Genomic DNA, 13,687 nt, shown 5'->3' with positions numbered 1-13,687 from the left:
CAAGCAACCCGGGCCCTTAGGGATTAGAGTGCGTTGACAAGCACACTTGCAGGGGTTATCGGTGTTGCATCCACGGAGGTTCATGACGAAAGGGGGTTGCGCGTACTTTAAACTTGGGACGATCGACACGAAGCATAGCACTGCACTATCGCCAGCCCCGAAAGTGGAGGTAGTCCGAAGACGGCTCCAATTATTCAAGGACAACTCCATTCGTCCAGGATTCAGCACTCTAACCAGGGATTCAAATGCAAGATGTTTCCTTAAAAAGACCTTCCAACGGCTTCTCCCGCGTTTTCGGGCCTGTGCTGTAGGCTAAATGGCAAGGAAAGCTCCATCCTGCTCGCAAGTGCCCCTCACCTGAACCTTTAGCGTCGAATCCACCACGGTTGGTAACATCGTATTGTGGGGGATTCAGTAGGGTTGATAGGCTTTGTGGGTTGATTACCGACGCTTGTTTTTACATGCAAGTGAGTTGTTGGATAGACTTAAGTTAAGGTATGTAATGGCTCTGGATCCGGACTGGATGGACTCGGTTTGTTTCGGTCAACGGCCATTACCCTCGTTTGCCATTGCTTTCCAGTCGTTCATTCCTCGTTATCGCGCACCAATAATCACGATGTATCTTTCCAAGACCGCAGTCTTTGGTCTGTTGCAGGCCGGTCTCACCTATGCGGCTGCCATTTCCTCCACTATTGAGAAGAGAAAGGCTGAGACTAATGCCACCTTGGTTGCGTACGGCACCAACTCTTCGTCGTGGCCTATCGCCTATGGAATGGATGATGGTAAGCACTGCATGCGAATGTTCATCTAGTGCTAGACGAGTCCATTGCTAACAAACGGTTTCCAGGATACCTTTACATCACGCAAACTCCCGACAACTCGTCCGCCAACCTTGAGCCCATGCTCTGGAACCTCCCTTCCATCACCGGCCAGAACTGGAAGGTCAACGGAACTTTCGTCAACGGCACTTCTGCTGGATACCTCACTATCACCGACAGCGTGGACCGTGCCATGGGTCTGACCTCTGAGGTTCCTGTGGTTAGCGTCAACCAGAGCACCTACGGTTGGGCATTGTTCGCTACCCAGCTTGTCTACAACAACAACTCGGAGCTTCAGGCTCAGTTCTGGGCCAAGCCAACCGACACCCAAGACATCTACCTTTTGTTCTGGAACGAAGACCAGACTGTCTCTGAAGGCAGCTTCCCCGTGGTGATCAAGGGTGTGGAGGACTCTTGAGTCAGAAAAGTTCACAGAAAATATTGTTCACGGGTTAAGGGGGGCTTTTCTCTATCGGATCTGACAGGGAAGAATTCTAGAGCTTTGGGATAGATACAGACGTTGATGGCGACTCGCACTAATTCAGATTGTATCTTGCCACGCCTGGTGTAACCTTTTGCCATTCTTGCCTAGCGCAAATGTAGCTGGATGAACATTCTAATTAAAAGTGCGCTGGTCCAATATTTGCACCCAAACTTTCACATGTTGACTAGGAACCGGAAACAGCAGGGTTGCGCAGCTTGACTATAGATACATGCACTCCGCACAGAATCGAGATGTTATGTGAGGGCTTTTGTAGCTCTGCTACCGCTGTGGGTGGCGTGATACCACGGGCCTGTACCATGCGACGTCTAGTTTTCTCCACCTGCTGCCTGAACATTCGGAGACTCAAGGCAACCACGCGCACCAGCCTGGTTTGAGCCCCCAAAAGGTAAAGATCTTAATTACCATAGGTAAGGGTCATTGACGTGAAGCCAATCAGCGTCACCACCTAATCCAATGTATCACCTTGTGGTAAGGGGCTGGGTAACCGCTGTGCACTGAACCATTCGCACGGATCCATCGACCATACATGTTCAAGACCATTGGAGATGGACTTTTCACCAATACTTAAAGGGCTTTCCTAGCCCCAGCTCTTCCAAATCTCGTTCCCAGTCTATCATCTCAACATACCTCATTCGTCTTCAGCCCAGCAATATTCCGGCCACAGATCCCATTGCGATACAGACCTGAGTGTGCTACAAGTCTTCTAGGCTCACTTCTTTTCCCGAGGACTCACTCATACATTCAGTTAATTTCCCGTTAGTCTCACCCACATTACCGGTATTGTCCATGATTCTTATTGTTGTTGTCACAATCGTCGTCATCTTCGTCTCTAGATAAAAATCAATGCCTCGATTAAGACAAATATATATTTGAAGGCCTGGGAACGCTGACTTTGGAAAAAAAAGACCCTCTTAATTCAACATGTCTACCGCAGTCACTCTTCGCGCGCTTGCCAAGCAGGTTTCTGCTTCCATCTCTGCCACAGATCTCGCTGCTGGCACGTTTGCTATCGGTGGAGATATTCCTATCGAGCAGCCGCAGGGAGAACTTGGCGCTACAAGCACCGGTAAGAAGGAAACGAAGAGTGAGGAGACGAAGGCCTCTTCAGCTCCTGTTATCCTTCGATGGGACAACCCAGAGGATCACCCCGGACCCCATCGAGTTTCTTTCCCCGTCACGTCCGACGAGGACACTGCGGCGTTCGAGCATCTTCTCAAAGCTTCTGAGAAGGCAACTTTCGGATTGAACGGACGACATGAATTCGATGAGACGTACCGCAAGGCTCAGAAGCTTGGTGCTAATGATTTCTGCACCACCTTCTGCCCGTACGAAACGGGTATTATCGATGCTGTCTGCCAGGTCCTCCTCCCAAGCTTCGACACAGCCGACACCAAGCGGTCACTTCGTAAGCGGTCACTTCGTGCTGAGCTGTACAACATGAATGTGAGTGGTCTCAAGTGTTTACCCTTTTTTTTCTGCCTCTGGTTTCTCCTTCGTCGAGACTTCTTGTTCTCACTATTTCCTTAAACTCGTCAATGCCATCGCCATCTTACTCCCTGTCCCGGTCATGGTTAACCCTCATCGACGATACCACTCGTCGTCTCTACCTCTCACTACCTCTTTCCTTACTTATCGCTAACCTTGTCCGTCTCTCATCCATGTTCATCCGAATGGTAAAGTTGTTACTTGCTTGACTGACTTAACCACATATCTACTCCGGACCTTCGGGCAAGTTCAAAGCACACGTGGATACTCCCCGATCCAGCTACCAGATCGGCTCACTCGTTGTCTGCCTTCCTATGAAGCACGAGGGTGGCGAGCTTGCTGTGAGACATAACGAAATAACCCATTCATTCGACTGGGCCGAAAACTCCCACAAGCCTTCGATTCAGTGGGCAGCATTCTACAGCGATTGTGAACACGAGGTGTTCGAGGTCAAGTCTGGCCACAGAATTACCCTCACATACAACCTGTATGCTACCGCTGGGAACGGAGCCCTTGCCGGTCAGACATCTGCTTTCAACCCTACCATGCTGCCACTTTATCAAGAAATCAAAGCCATGGTCACTTCGACGAAGTTTCAGGCCAAGAGCAGACTTCTGGGGATCTATAGCACATACGCTTATCCTCATACTGAGGAGGAACATGGCCTTCCATTCTGTCTCAAGGGCATCGACATGGTGCTTTACGAGATTTTCAAGAGCCTGGGTCTGAAGGTCCACTTGTGTGCTATTCTCGAAAACCCCATGAGCCAATGGAATCCCAAGAAACTGGACGATGGAGAGTTCTCCGACGGCGCTGCAGATGTTGATCCCGCCAACAAAACGAATGAGTCAAAGAAGAGTTCGAACAAGAGCGGTGATTCGACGGAGACCGATTCCGACGAAGACAAGGACGGAGATTATGAACCCCCAAGAGTTGTCGGAGTCCTTAGCACGCAATACTGTGCAGAGATGATTGACTACGAAAGCGAAATCAAGGAAATGTTTGAGAGTGCCCTTGACACCAAAAAGCTCAGATTCAACCCGAAGAACATTGTCTGGTTGAACAAGAACAATGGCGAGTCGAAGCTTCAGGTTTCCTACACAGCCGTAAGTTACTCATTGCTCATCTCAATACTAAAACTAACATAAAACTCTGATTAGTACGGCAACGAGCCTTCCACCGAGGAGATATACTCCTACTTTGCGATGGTCGTTCAGGCCCCCAAGAAGCCAAATGCTGACGACAACGAGGCAGCCCAGAAGCGGGCTCGAGAGGAGTAGTAGTCCCGCTCGATGTGCTGAAAAGCGGTCGACCCACTCTTTTTGTGAGCTAGTCATGGTCGGCGTCACCGTCGTCGTCGTCGTCGGACGTTATCATCGTCGCGGTTCATTGCCTCTAGCTCCTGTCGTACATCGTCGCCCGCAATGCAGGGATAACTTCAAATTTGTTATCACAAGGCAAATACAACCATTTTTATGTCAGTCAGTAGTGTGAAGTAGTGGAAATGAAAGTTATGCCACAATAAAACCCCAGAGTCCTAAACAGACGAAGAAGTTGCCGCACGTTCGCTTTTTACCCCATGTAACAATCGAGACACTGCTTCTGTTCAGTTTTCATAGGCCACGGCAGGGCCTTTTGTAGTAAGATGGGACGCCCTCACACAGGCACAGCACACAAATACAGGCTCCAACGTACCAAACCAAGTCCGCCAATGGAAAGACGGAAAGACATTCTTCCGAGTTGACTGAGAGGTCTTCCAGTATTTTTCCTGGCTATACTAGAGTCCAATCTCTCCCCAACATCGTCCTCTGCAACTAACATGAGTCCTCGTATATGGTCGTGCACCCTCTGCGGGTGGGTCGTTCTCGATGCATCAGGCAATGCATCTTGGTTGAACCAGTTTCGCGCTCGTACGTGCACTGTTGCTGTCATCTTTTGCTAGAATGAGGGCTGACTTTACTCAAGTCTCCAGCAGCCCAAAAGGCGTCATACTCACGGGTGTTGGCTTATACGTTGATCGGGAAAGGGGCGCATTCATTGCCCCTGTCGATTCCAACGGCCGATGGGATGACTCTTCCTATGAGAGCCCCCATGACGACCAATTCGGCGCAATGGGTCAGGGTGAAGTCAACCAGAGACGTGGATTCGTTTTTCACGAAGCCTGCTGGGATCTCCTAGAGCAAGCCTTCTATCCCGGACAGGTGCCACTGAAGAGACTGTTTGGGGTCTGAGAATCGCTTCCGTTCCCAGCGAATGGCGTGAGCATTAGCTGGGGCCACGACTACGAGGGACCGGTCCTCATTGATAATGAACACCGATTTCCATGGGAGGACCGATTCTCCGATCGAGAGTACATAGGGCCCGATCCTGTCCTCACAACAAATCCATACGACGTCCCAGACATACAGAGTCTGCTGGCCGAAGACCCCAAATCACCACCAAGTTCAACATTATCGGTTTCTCAATTCACAACGCTAGCACAAGACGTCTTTTTTGCACTTCCAGAAGAACTCCGGTCAGTGATCGCGACGTGTTTGCCGACATTGGACGTCTTGAACCTTCGCCTAGTCTCTCGTGCGTTCTGGACTATGTTCAATAATCAACAATTCTGGGCATCGAGATTCGGAGATTCTTCAGACCGCTCATGGCTCTTTGAGGCTCGGCACAGCACAGAGACTCAAAATTGGAGATGGCTGTATCGCCGAACGAACAGTCTGCGTAGAGGCTTTGGTCTACAAAACAGAGTTCGTGTCTGGAATCTAGCCCAGAAGCTTGTGGATATTCTGGATTTCCATTGGGTCGACATTGGCGTCAATTATTCTCCATGCTCTGACCAGCGTGTAGAAGCTTCTGGCGAGATGTGGGAGCAGCCGGTTGCGGGTTACTCTCTATTCGACAAGGGCTGTCGTCTCTTCGAAAGGCATCTGGTGACTATCCCTGAACAATTATCGCGGATCTCTGTCTGTTCCATTCAGTTGGGGGACATGAGTTATGTCACTGGACTCAAATTCACCACTGTTGTGGGCGGCATCCGTCAAATTGGCTACTGGGCCACACCTGAACAGTCTCTGGAAACTTCAGACGTCTGTGGCTTCAAATTGGCCGTGGGAGAAAGGGGTATTCAAGCTTTGCAGTGCATTGATTCGAAGTCTTCAACCTATCCCTGGATTGGCTGTCCGGAAAGGTCGCCCAAGACGCTGCGCCTAAACGTGGGTGACCACGTTGCCGACCTTGAAATTGGATTCGATGTAAGTGCAACGAATTGTCAAGTTGCTGCTCATATTTGCTAACGTCAAAGGGCTGCAAAATTGTCAGCCTATCTGTCTATTCCCAGTTTCCGTCGCCCAATAAAATGCTGCATGATGGAAACAGGCTGCGAAATTCAGGAATGTGGTATCCTGATGTACCGGAACAAAACCTCTGCTTGAACGAAGCATCCTTTCCTCCGAGGGAGAATTATTTGAGCGGATACAAACCCTTATTTTGGACTTCATTTGGTGGTTCAGGTGGCATTTACCTTCGAAATCTCACTAATCTCAGCGTCATCTGAGGTGGCAGCGGCATACGGCGCATTGACTTCACATACGACATTGCAGTCCCTTCGGAACATCAGACGTTCGGATGCCAGGCGTCGGGAGAGTGGACCAAAGTTACCGACTTCGCGATCGATGGAGCTGGAGGCGAATTCATCAATGCTATCGAGGTGTTCCAGCATTACCCCAACGAAGGTTACCCTTGGCTGGTCGAAGAAGGGACTGTGGTGGCATTTAAGGTTAGTCACTCACAGTCATCTTCTTGTCACTCTATGAGAACCAGCACTGAACGAATGACATGAAGACGACCACAAATCGAGAGAGATCATGTTTCTTCTCATTCCATTCTGATCCACCCAGCAGTCTACCTTTCGTAGTTACAGCGTCTCCTGGAACAGCAATCACAGGGTTCTATGGAAGTCATGTCAGTACATATCTAATCATATCGACCGTTACGTGGGATGCAGTTACTTACAGTCAAACCATGCTAGCGTCCTCATGACGGTAGTGGCATTACAGCCTTAGGGGTCATCTCGGAAGCGATTGAGGGAAAGTGAGGGCTGGTTGATGTGTCCCCAAAATCATAGGACTTGTGTTTCCCTCAATGGACTTCAAAAATAAGCACCTTGTGATCGGCTTGGAAGACATTCACATTCCTTCAGGAAGGGCAGAAAAGTGTGCCATCGGATAATGACCATTGTCTCCAAGGAGTCTTCGAGGATTTCACGGTAGATGTTGGGTGTATTCAGAGCGTTTTAAGAGTCTTAAATAAGACTTTACAATAAAATACTTCACTAAAGAGTATACATCCAGCCTTCCATACCCTCATTTTGCCGATGACCTGCCTTGGCAGCTTTGTTGCATCGCCAAAGGTGAATGTCCATGATGATGATAATCAGAATACTGATCATGGAAATGGCGAAGGTTGTCCAAATGCCGGTCTTGATGTAGCAGAGTCAGCAATCTCAAATACTCTGGAGATGTCACGTCATAAGTTTAATTTACCGTATAATGAGGGCTCTCCTTTGCCATGAAGGCTGTGCTGGCGATAATGCCACCAACACCACCACCAATGAGACAGGTCGCTGAAGCAACTGCACGTTTTGAGTGTGATGTGATGTTGTTTGCTTGGAATGTGAGCACGCCAGGAACACAAAACTGCAAGAACCCAATACCTAGAGCAAAGTTTAGACACCACACCACACCATATGTCAGGTATGGATCACTTACCGAGGAAGGCTCCAAAGTATCGAGCACCATTTGCCTTCCCATAGACCGTTATCAACATGCCGACAGCCGTCAGAGCTTGATGCACTGCAATGATGGGGCCGCGCATCTTGTACCGGTCGCCAAGCCAGCCCGAAATAAAGGCCATGATGGCAGCTAGGACGTACGGTGGGGCAGATAGCAGCTGAGCCTGGGTGCTGCTGAAGCCCATGCCGTTGCGGAGAATGATGGGTAGAAAGTAGGAGTAAGCATAACCGGGCAACGTCGAGGCCATGAGGTTGAATGCCCAAAAGTACAACCGCCAGTCCTTGAGATGGTGCAAAATCTTCGCCCCATCAATCTTGTCCTCCTCGGCATCTCCCCGGTCCTGGTTGATGCGGGCGATGATGAACTCCTGTTCAGCTGGCTTCAAGAACTTTTCAGCTTGCGTGGGGAAGTCAATGATGATAAACCAGCCGATGGCGCAGACGACGACAGTGATGGCGCCCTCGATGATGAAGATCCCTGGTTAACTCTGTCAGCATTACCCTCAGAACATTGCACGATACTGGGGCACTAACAGCTCCACCCGTTCAACCCCCCCTTGCCCTTCAAAAGAGTCAAGACATATGCGAAAATGGCAGAAAAGCCACCCGTGATGACGGACAGAATCCAGAACCCAGATAGTCTCTTTCCAACTTCAAAACGGGTGTACCAGCAGGTAATGAGATAGGTGCATCCCGGAAGAAAACCGGCTTCTAGAACTCCCAGTAGCGCACGGCAGAGGGCCATCATACCCCAGCTCTTTGTGAAGCCCATGCCGATAAGGACAGCACCAAAGCCAACGCCAAGGAAAGACAGCCAATTTGCTGGACCAGCTTTCGGGAGGACAAGGTTCTGCATCAATCGTCAATGAGAGTCGGTTGGTCTTGATTGCGATCGTGGCATACGCTAGGAATCTCGAAGATACTGTTGGATTTGTGTCAATACAAGTCTCTCTAGTCTTGAAGACCACAACATGAATTCATTGGAGTGACTTACATGTATGCAACAAAGAAGACCATAACAATGACTGTGTATCGGTTTCCCACGGCCAGTCCTAGATCTTCCTGCATGCCCGCAACAAGTGCTAGGCCAAGATTCGTTCGGTCAATGAGCGAGATCGAGTACATAATACCTAGAATCGGTAGAAGCCGCAGGTCAATTCGCCGGCTGGCCCATTGTTAGCATGTTCCGCAAGAATGAGCAGCTTTAATCGTAGCGACTCACATGATTTTCTTCTGCTCCTCAGGGCTTAGACCGCAAATAGCGCCAACATCTTGGCCTTTGATGTTCTCAACATGGGCTGAGTCGTGGATCTTTTCGTCAATGCCGTAAGTGCCAGATTCCTCTCGCCGAAGGTCGTGGGATGCTTCACGATTGTCCATGGTAACACTGGGTGAATTTCGAATGACTGGACACTGGACTTCGCAGTGCTGCTACAATCCCATCAAACTGCACTTTCTCAAAGCGCTGATCCCTCTCTTCTTAAATACCCGCAGGGATAGTCAAGGGCCATATGCGCCAAGTCCATTATCTCCAATCAAGGAACCATCGTGCCATGTTCTCAACAACACACAACAGGTCTAAGACCAAAGCAGCCGCCAAATAAGCGACCATCCATTCCCAATCCCCTGGTGATGCTGCGCTAGGAGGCAAATCGGCATGCGGGGTAATCCGGGGTAGTGCGGGGAGGGGAGTGTCTTTTCCCAGCCCCGAACCCGGCGACCAGGACCTTCGCGTGGCTCTCCCAAGAAGACGGCGAATTGTTGGACGCCCGTGGCGGGAGTGGAGCATGGACAACGCCACTGAGTCAGGGCGCAAGAGTCAGAGTCGTCGACTCTGGCGCCATGTGTCAGTAGCCTGGCGCCCCCGACTCCAATCCTTTCCTCTCGCAACGTGGGACATCCATCAAGCCGCACTACTACTGTTCTACGCTAAGGCTCGACGCAGGCCAAGAGTTCGCGAACCTCCTACTCGGTAAAACAAACCCGGACAATTGGCTGGCCAATTATGAAGGTTATGTGGAAGACATCTGGATCGTGGGGATCTGTCTTGAAGGGGCTGGCGTGGAGAGCCGCGTCACGAGCACAGTTATCCTCGTATTTCGACGACCCTTAGGAGTGCCATGAATTGTCAATTGGATCCATCTCGGATATGCAGCATGGCGCTGTCAACGTGCATGGTAAGCTCCCCCGCAATGTCACCAAACTCCACTTTGTCAGTTGTTGTTATGGATTTGTGCGCATCTCTCCATGGGGCATCATGATCTAGATAGAAGTCACTGCATTTAAATATGCCTCAAAGAAGCAACATTTGATCATTGATTCGGAAGGGGGTGTTTTCTCACTGTTTCGTATCGGATACGAGTTAAAATGATGCTCCTGTGCTTCTTCCTGACCGTGATAGGCCAGACGGTACTTGGTGCCCCGTCAGTCAATCACGACTCCCGCCCAAGGCCCGCCTGCGACAAGGTCACGATTCCACAACTCGATGGCTTGACGGTGACCTCAGCTCAGAGCGTGGAAGTGCACAACTACACTCTCCCGTCTAATCCATCTGGGTCACAGGCCAGCTTTTGCAACTATACTCTCACACTCAACCATGACGGTGCGAACGACGTGGTCTTCGTCAGCATTTGGCTCCCACTCGACAACTGGAACGGTCGCTTCCTCGCAACTGGTGGAGGAGGTCTCGCTGCTGGCACGTTTGAATCTGCCATGACGGATCCGGTGTCCAAAGGTTACGCCGCCGGCTCGACTGATGCGGGTTTGACCTTGAATCACACGATTGATCCTAACTCCGGAGAATGGGCGTTGAACCCTGACCGCAGCATCAACACCGCCCTCATTGAGAACTTCGCGACTCGTTCCATTCATGAGATGGCTCTCATAGGCAAGGCAGCCGTCAGGTCGTTCTATGGCACCGACCCTCAGCACTCCTACTACAGTGGCTGCTCTCAAGGTGGCAGGCAAGGCTACTTCGCCGCGCAGTATAGCCCAGAAGACTTTGATGGTATCTTGGCTAACGCGCCTGCGATCAATACGCCCCAAGTATCTCCTGGAGACTTTTGGCCTTCGGTGGTAATGGGAAACATTGCCGCTCCGCCTCAATGCGTCTTCCAGACTTATCAAGCGGCGATCATCGCTGAATGCGATCCTTTGGATGATGCTACGGATGGTCTCATTTCGGCCCCCGACAAGTGCAACTTCGACACCAGCAAAATGGTCGGACAGGAGGTCAACTGCACTGATACGAACGGAGTTGTGTCGATCACCGAGGCCTACGCCGAGGTTGTCGCAAAGACACTCGAGGGTGCCACAACCACGTCTGGAGAGTTTTTGTGGTACGGCAACCCTCCCGGGGCGCCGTTCAGCGGGCTCGCCAATACCAAGACAGAAAATGGCGCGACGGTTCCCGTCCCATTCGCCCCCGCGGAAGCTTGGATGCGTTACTTTGTAGCCCAGAATCCAGACCTCGACACCGCGTCCCTGACGTTTGCGGAGTTTGAGAACATCTTCCAACAGTCGGTCGATAAATACATCGAGCCTTTCGGTACTGACGCACCCGACCTGACGGCATTCAAAAATGCCGGCGGCAAGTTGTTGACGTGGCACGGCATGGCTGATCCGCTCATCGCTCATCCGGGAACGACGCTCTACTGGGACCGGCTGCGAAAGAAGATGGGAGGCACAGAGGACCTCAACGAGTTTTATCGAGTCTTCCTTGCACCCGGAGCCGGCCATTGCGGTGGCGGATACGGACCCGTCCCCGTTGATCCTTTGTCTATTCTGGTAGGCTGGGTTGAGAAGGGCAAAGTGCCTGACACGCTGTTTGCAACCACGACTCAAGATGGCGTTGACACGACCCGAAATCTGTGCCCCTATCCGCAGTCTCTCAAATACAAAGGAGGAGGGGACTTGAAGGACGCAGCTAACTTTGTCTGTGAGAAGTGAAAACCCTATGATTCGAGGATAATGTTTAGCTAGTAAACATAAGATTAAGCCTAAACACTAGTAAGCTCATTCAAATCACGGATGGCACATGCCAAGTCGATCCTTACTCGAAGGCTGCATCGATATGGCTTCGTTTTCATGAACGTGATACGCTAGGTCGTAACAGGTGCCCAGATGCCCAATCTTGGAAGGTTGTCAAAGCCATCATGTCCATGTCAGAACTCCTCCTGCTCCTTGGCGAACTGCCGACTTCCAGCTCCTCAACCAGTCCGCCCTTCCGAGACACATTCATCCTGCCATCCATCCATCCCAAAGATTTTGGAATTTCTTGGTATGCCGGGATATCAGCATACATCTCTGGGAAGTGACTGAAGAAATCCGCGGACATGGTCCACGAGTTGATGTCCCTAATCCTGTCTTCGAACTCTGGCGACACTGTGTACCGCCCGGTCTCTACGTTTCGTCTGTAGCAATCGCGGAACTCAAAGGGCCACATGATTCGGAAGCTATTAGCAAACACCTTCCAGAACAGGTTCGAGCAGTACTGGTGTTGCGCAAACACAAAGCGTTCTCGGACGCCTGGCCTGTTTATGTTTAGAAACACCGACAAGGTTAGCTTTCGTCCATGATGCACCAACCCGTGTCCCGAGCTTCAACACTTACCAAACGAAGAAGTCTATTGCTGAAGAGTGAGGCAGCGACTGCGATGGCCTTACGGCTATTGTCAGGATATTCGTTCGTGCCGTTGGCAACAGCAACATTGGACGACGTACCTGCTAAGATACCACGCTGGCAATTTGGAGCATTGCTCGACTGTAGGCTCCGCTTGATACCGTAGGAGTCGGTGCATGAGTCTCAGGATAGCCAGCCGTTCGGTATCCGCGCAGTTGCGGAACTGGAGGCTGTCGGTCCGCCTCAACTTCTTCCAAAGCGGTGGTAACTTGCCAGACCGCTCAACGGCGTCCCAGCCTTCCAGGATGACGCGTACTGGAATATCGTCGCTCATCTCGTCTTCCATGTCGAGCACATTCCTGGGCAGCATCTCGCGACCGCCAAGAGCCTCGTTTGCACATCGCCAGATACTCGAGCCCGCCGGCAGACCGGGACTTCCGGGATCCTGTCTTGAGGCTAAACACTCACAGGCCGAATCAGGCTCGGGCACAATGACGCCGTCGCCCTGCCCAGCCGACGGAGCTGGGGGGGAGTCGGGGAAGGGTTCGAGATTGGGGTCCCCTGTCATTGGGAAAGATGTTGGTGCTGAGAGACCGCTGGAGAACTCCGATGCCGTTGTGATGAGGTGACCGGCTGTAGCAGACACCGGGAGGCCCCAGGTCATTGCGGCATCGCCAGGGGGGAACGCGCTCAGGCTACTTTCATCTCCAACGTCCATAGCGAGTGAGCCGGAGGCAGCATGGTCCTCAGACCAAGGTTGACAGTTGGAAGTTGCATTAAGCGGTCGGGATGCCTGGTCAGTGGAGGTGGTGCCATCTGCCTTCTCCCCTTCCCTATGGACTTGGATGCACGTTTCAATCGAGGACAGTACCTTGGCCATGCTGTCTCTCTGTCTCGTCATGTCGGAAAGTTGATTCATCAGGCTGGCGATCCTACCGCTGGACTCTTGCTCGCTCATGGCCTGAATCGTAGCCTCGAGGTAAGCGATGCGATTCCTGTTCCTCTCGCGTGCTGCACGTTGAGCGCGTCTGTCGAGTTCTCGCTTCTTCGCACGGCGTGAGGCAGCATCATCTATCACGGGTATGGGCGTTGCTGAGCTGATTTGTTGTGTGGCCATCGTTCTGTTTGCATAGAGGAGTACACGATGCAGGCTATGAGCATATTACGATGAGGTTACAATGGGACGAAGGTGGTTGGACGACGCAGCCTTAGAGTTGAGAGGATCCCACTTGCGGGGAATCGGGCTTAACGGGGCCACGTTCAATCCGGGGAGACAGGGGGAATGCGGGGAAGACCCCGGCAGATGTTGGGGTTAGTCATCATGGCACAGGTGAGAGTCTACGAGATGAATTAGTCCCAAGCGAGAAGATGATCAAAGAGACCATCGAGCTTGGCGCATAGTTGATTTGCTGAAGGCATCAATCTGCGCTAGCTGATGGTGGGAAGCCCGCAGCACAGTGGGCGATTGTGGCG

At 51.4% G+C, this 13,687-nt stretch overlaps 7 protein-coding genes across 7 annotated transcripts; 5 read left to right on the top strand and 2 right to left on the bottom strand.

Moving 5' to 3' along the window:
- Window positions 1–616: 616 nt before the first annotated feature.
- On the top strand, window positions 617–1,236 carry GCG54_00000989 (uncharacterized protein; the record flags this gene model as incomplete). Its single annotated transcript, XM_045401119.1, has 2 exons — window positions 617–782; window positions 848–1,236. 2 exons carry the CDS (start codon window positions 617–619, stop codon window positions 1,234–1,236), a joined length of 555 nt encoding a protein of 184 aa, XP_045258903.1.
- Window positions 1,237–2,244: 1,008 nt separating this feature from the next.
- Window positions 2,245–4,088, top strand: GCG54_00000988 (uncharacterized protein; the record flags this gene model as incomplete). Its single annotated transcript, XM_045401118.1, has 3 exons — window positions 2,245–2,766; window positions 3,057–3,914; window positions 3,969–4,088. 3 exons carry the CDS (start codon window positions 2,245–2,247, stop codon window positions 4,086–4,088), a joined length of 1,500 nt encoding a protein of 499 aa, XP_045258902.1.
- A 539-nt stretch (window positions 4,089–4,627) lies between these two features.
- Window positions 4,628–5,039, top strand: GCG54_00000987 (uncharacterized protein; the record flags this gene model as incomplete). Its single annotated transcript, XM_045401117.1, has 2 exons — window positions 4,628–4,718; window positions 4,774–5,039. The coding sequence occupies 2 exons, from the start codon at window positions 4,628–4,630 to the stop codon at window positions 5,037–5,039; spliced, it is 357 nt and encodes a 118-aa protein (XP_045258901.1).
- Window positions 5,040–5,061: 22 nt separating this feature from the next.
- GCG54_00000986 (uncharacterized protein) lies at window positions 5,062–6,898 on the top strand (the record flags this gene model as incomplete). Its single annotated transcript, XM_045401116.1, is given in 6 exon segments — window positions 5,062–5,066; window positions 5,078–6,056; window positions 6,107–6,314; window positions 6,360–6,580; window positions 6,646–6,765; window positions 6,833–6,898. The coding sequence occupies 6 exon segments, from the start codon at window positions 5,062–5,064 to the stop codon at window positions 6,896–6,898; spliced, it is 1,599 nt and encodes a 532-aa protein (XP_045258900.1).
- A 237-nt stretch (window positions 6,899–7,135) lies between these two features.
- GCG54_00000985 (putative transporter) lies at window positions 7,136–8,974 on the bottom strand (the record flags this gene model as incomplete). Its single annotated transcript, XM_045401115.1, has 7 exons — window positions 7,136–7,282; window positions 7,347–7,516; window positions 7,572–8,072; window positions 8,129–8,444; window positions 8,498–8,516; window positions 8,589–8,759; window positions 8,817–8,974. The coding sequence occupies 7 exons, from the start codon at window positions 8,972–8,974 to the stop codon at window positions 7,136–7,138; spliced, it is 1,482 nt and encodes a 493-aa protein (XP_045258899.1).
- A 987-nt stretch (window positions 8,975–9,961) lies between these two features.
- Window positions 9,962–11,542, top strand: GCG54_00000984 (putative feruloyl esterase; the record flags this gene model as incomplete). The annotated part of the gene is made up of 1 exon (XM_045401114.1): window positions 9,962–11,542. One exon carries the CDS (start codon window positions 9,962–9,964, stop codon window positions 11,540–11,542), a length of 1,581 nt encoding a protein of 526 aa, XP_045258898.1.
- Window positions 11,543–11,678: 136 nt separating this feature from the next.
- GCG54_00000983 (uncharacterized protein) lies at window positions 11,679–13,331 on the bottom strand (the record flags this gene model as incomplete). Its single annotated transcript, XM_045401113.1, has 3 exons — window positions 11,679–12,126; window positions 12,206–12,253; window positions 12,316–13,331. 3 exons carry the CDS (start codon window positions 13,329–13,331, stop codon window positions 11,679–11,681), a joined length of 1,512 nt encoding a protein of 503 aa, XP_045258897.1.
- Window positions 13,332–13,687: the final 356 nt, after the last annotated feature.

Source organism: Colletotrichum gloeosporioides (genome assembly GCF_011800055.1).
Source record: "Colletotrichum gloeosporioides strain Lc1 chromosome Unknown consensus_83, whole genome shotgun sequence".
NCBI classification, from domain to species: domain Eukaryota; kingdom Fungi; phylum Ascomycota; class Sordariomycetes; order Glomerellales; family Glomerellaceae; genus Colletotrichum; species Colletotrichum gloeosporioides.
The sequence above is the reverse complement of the archived record's forward strand: the minus strand, read 5'-3'. Positions and strand labels throughout refer to the sequence as shown.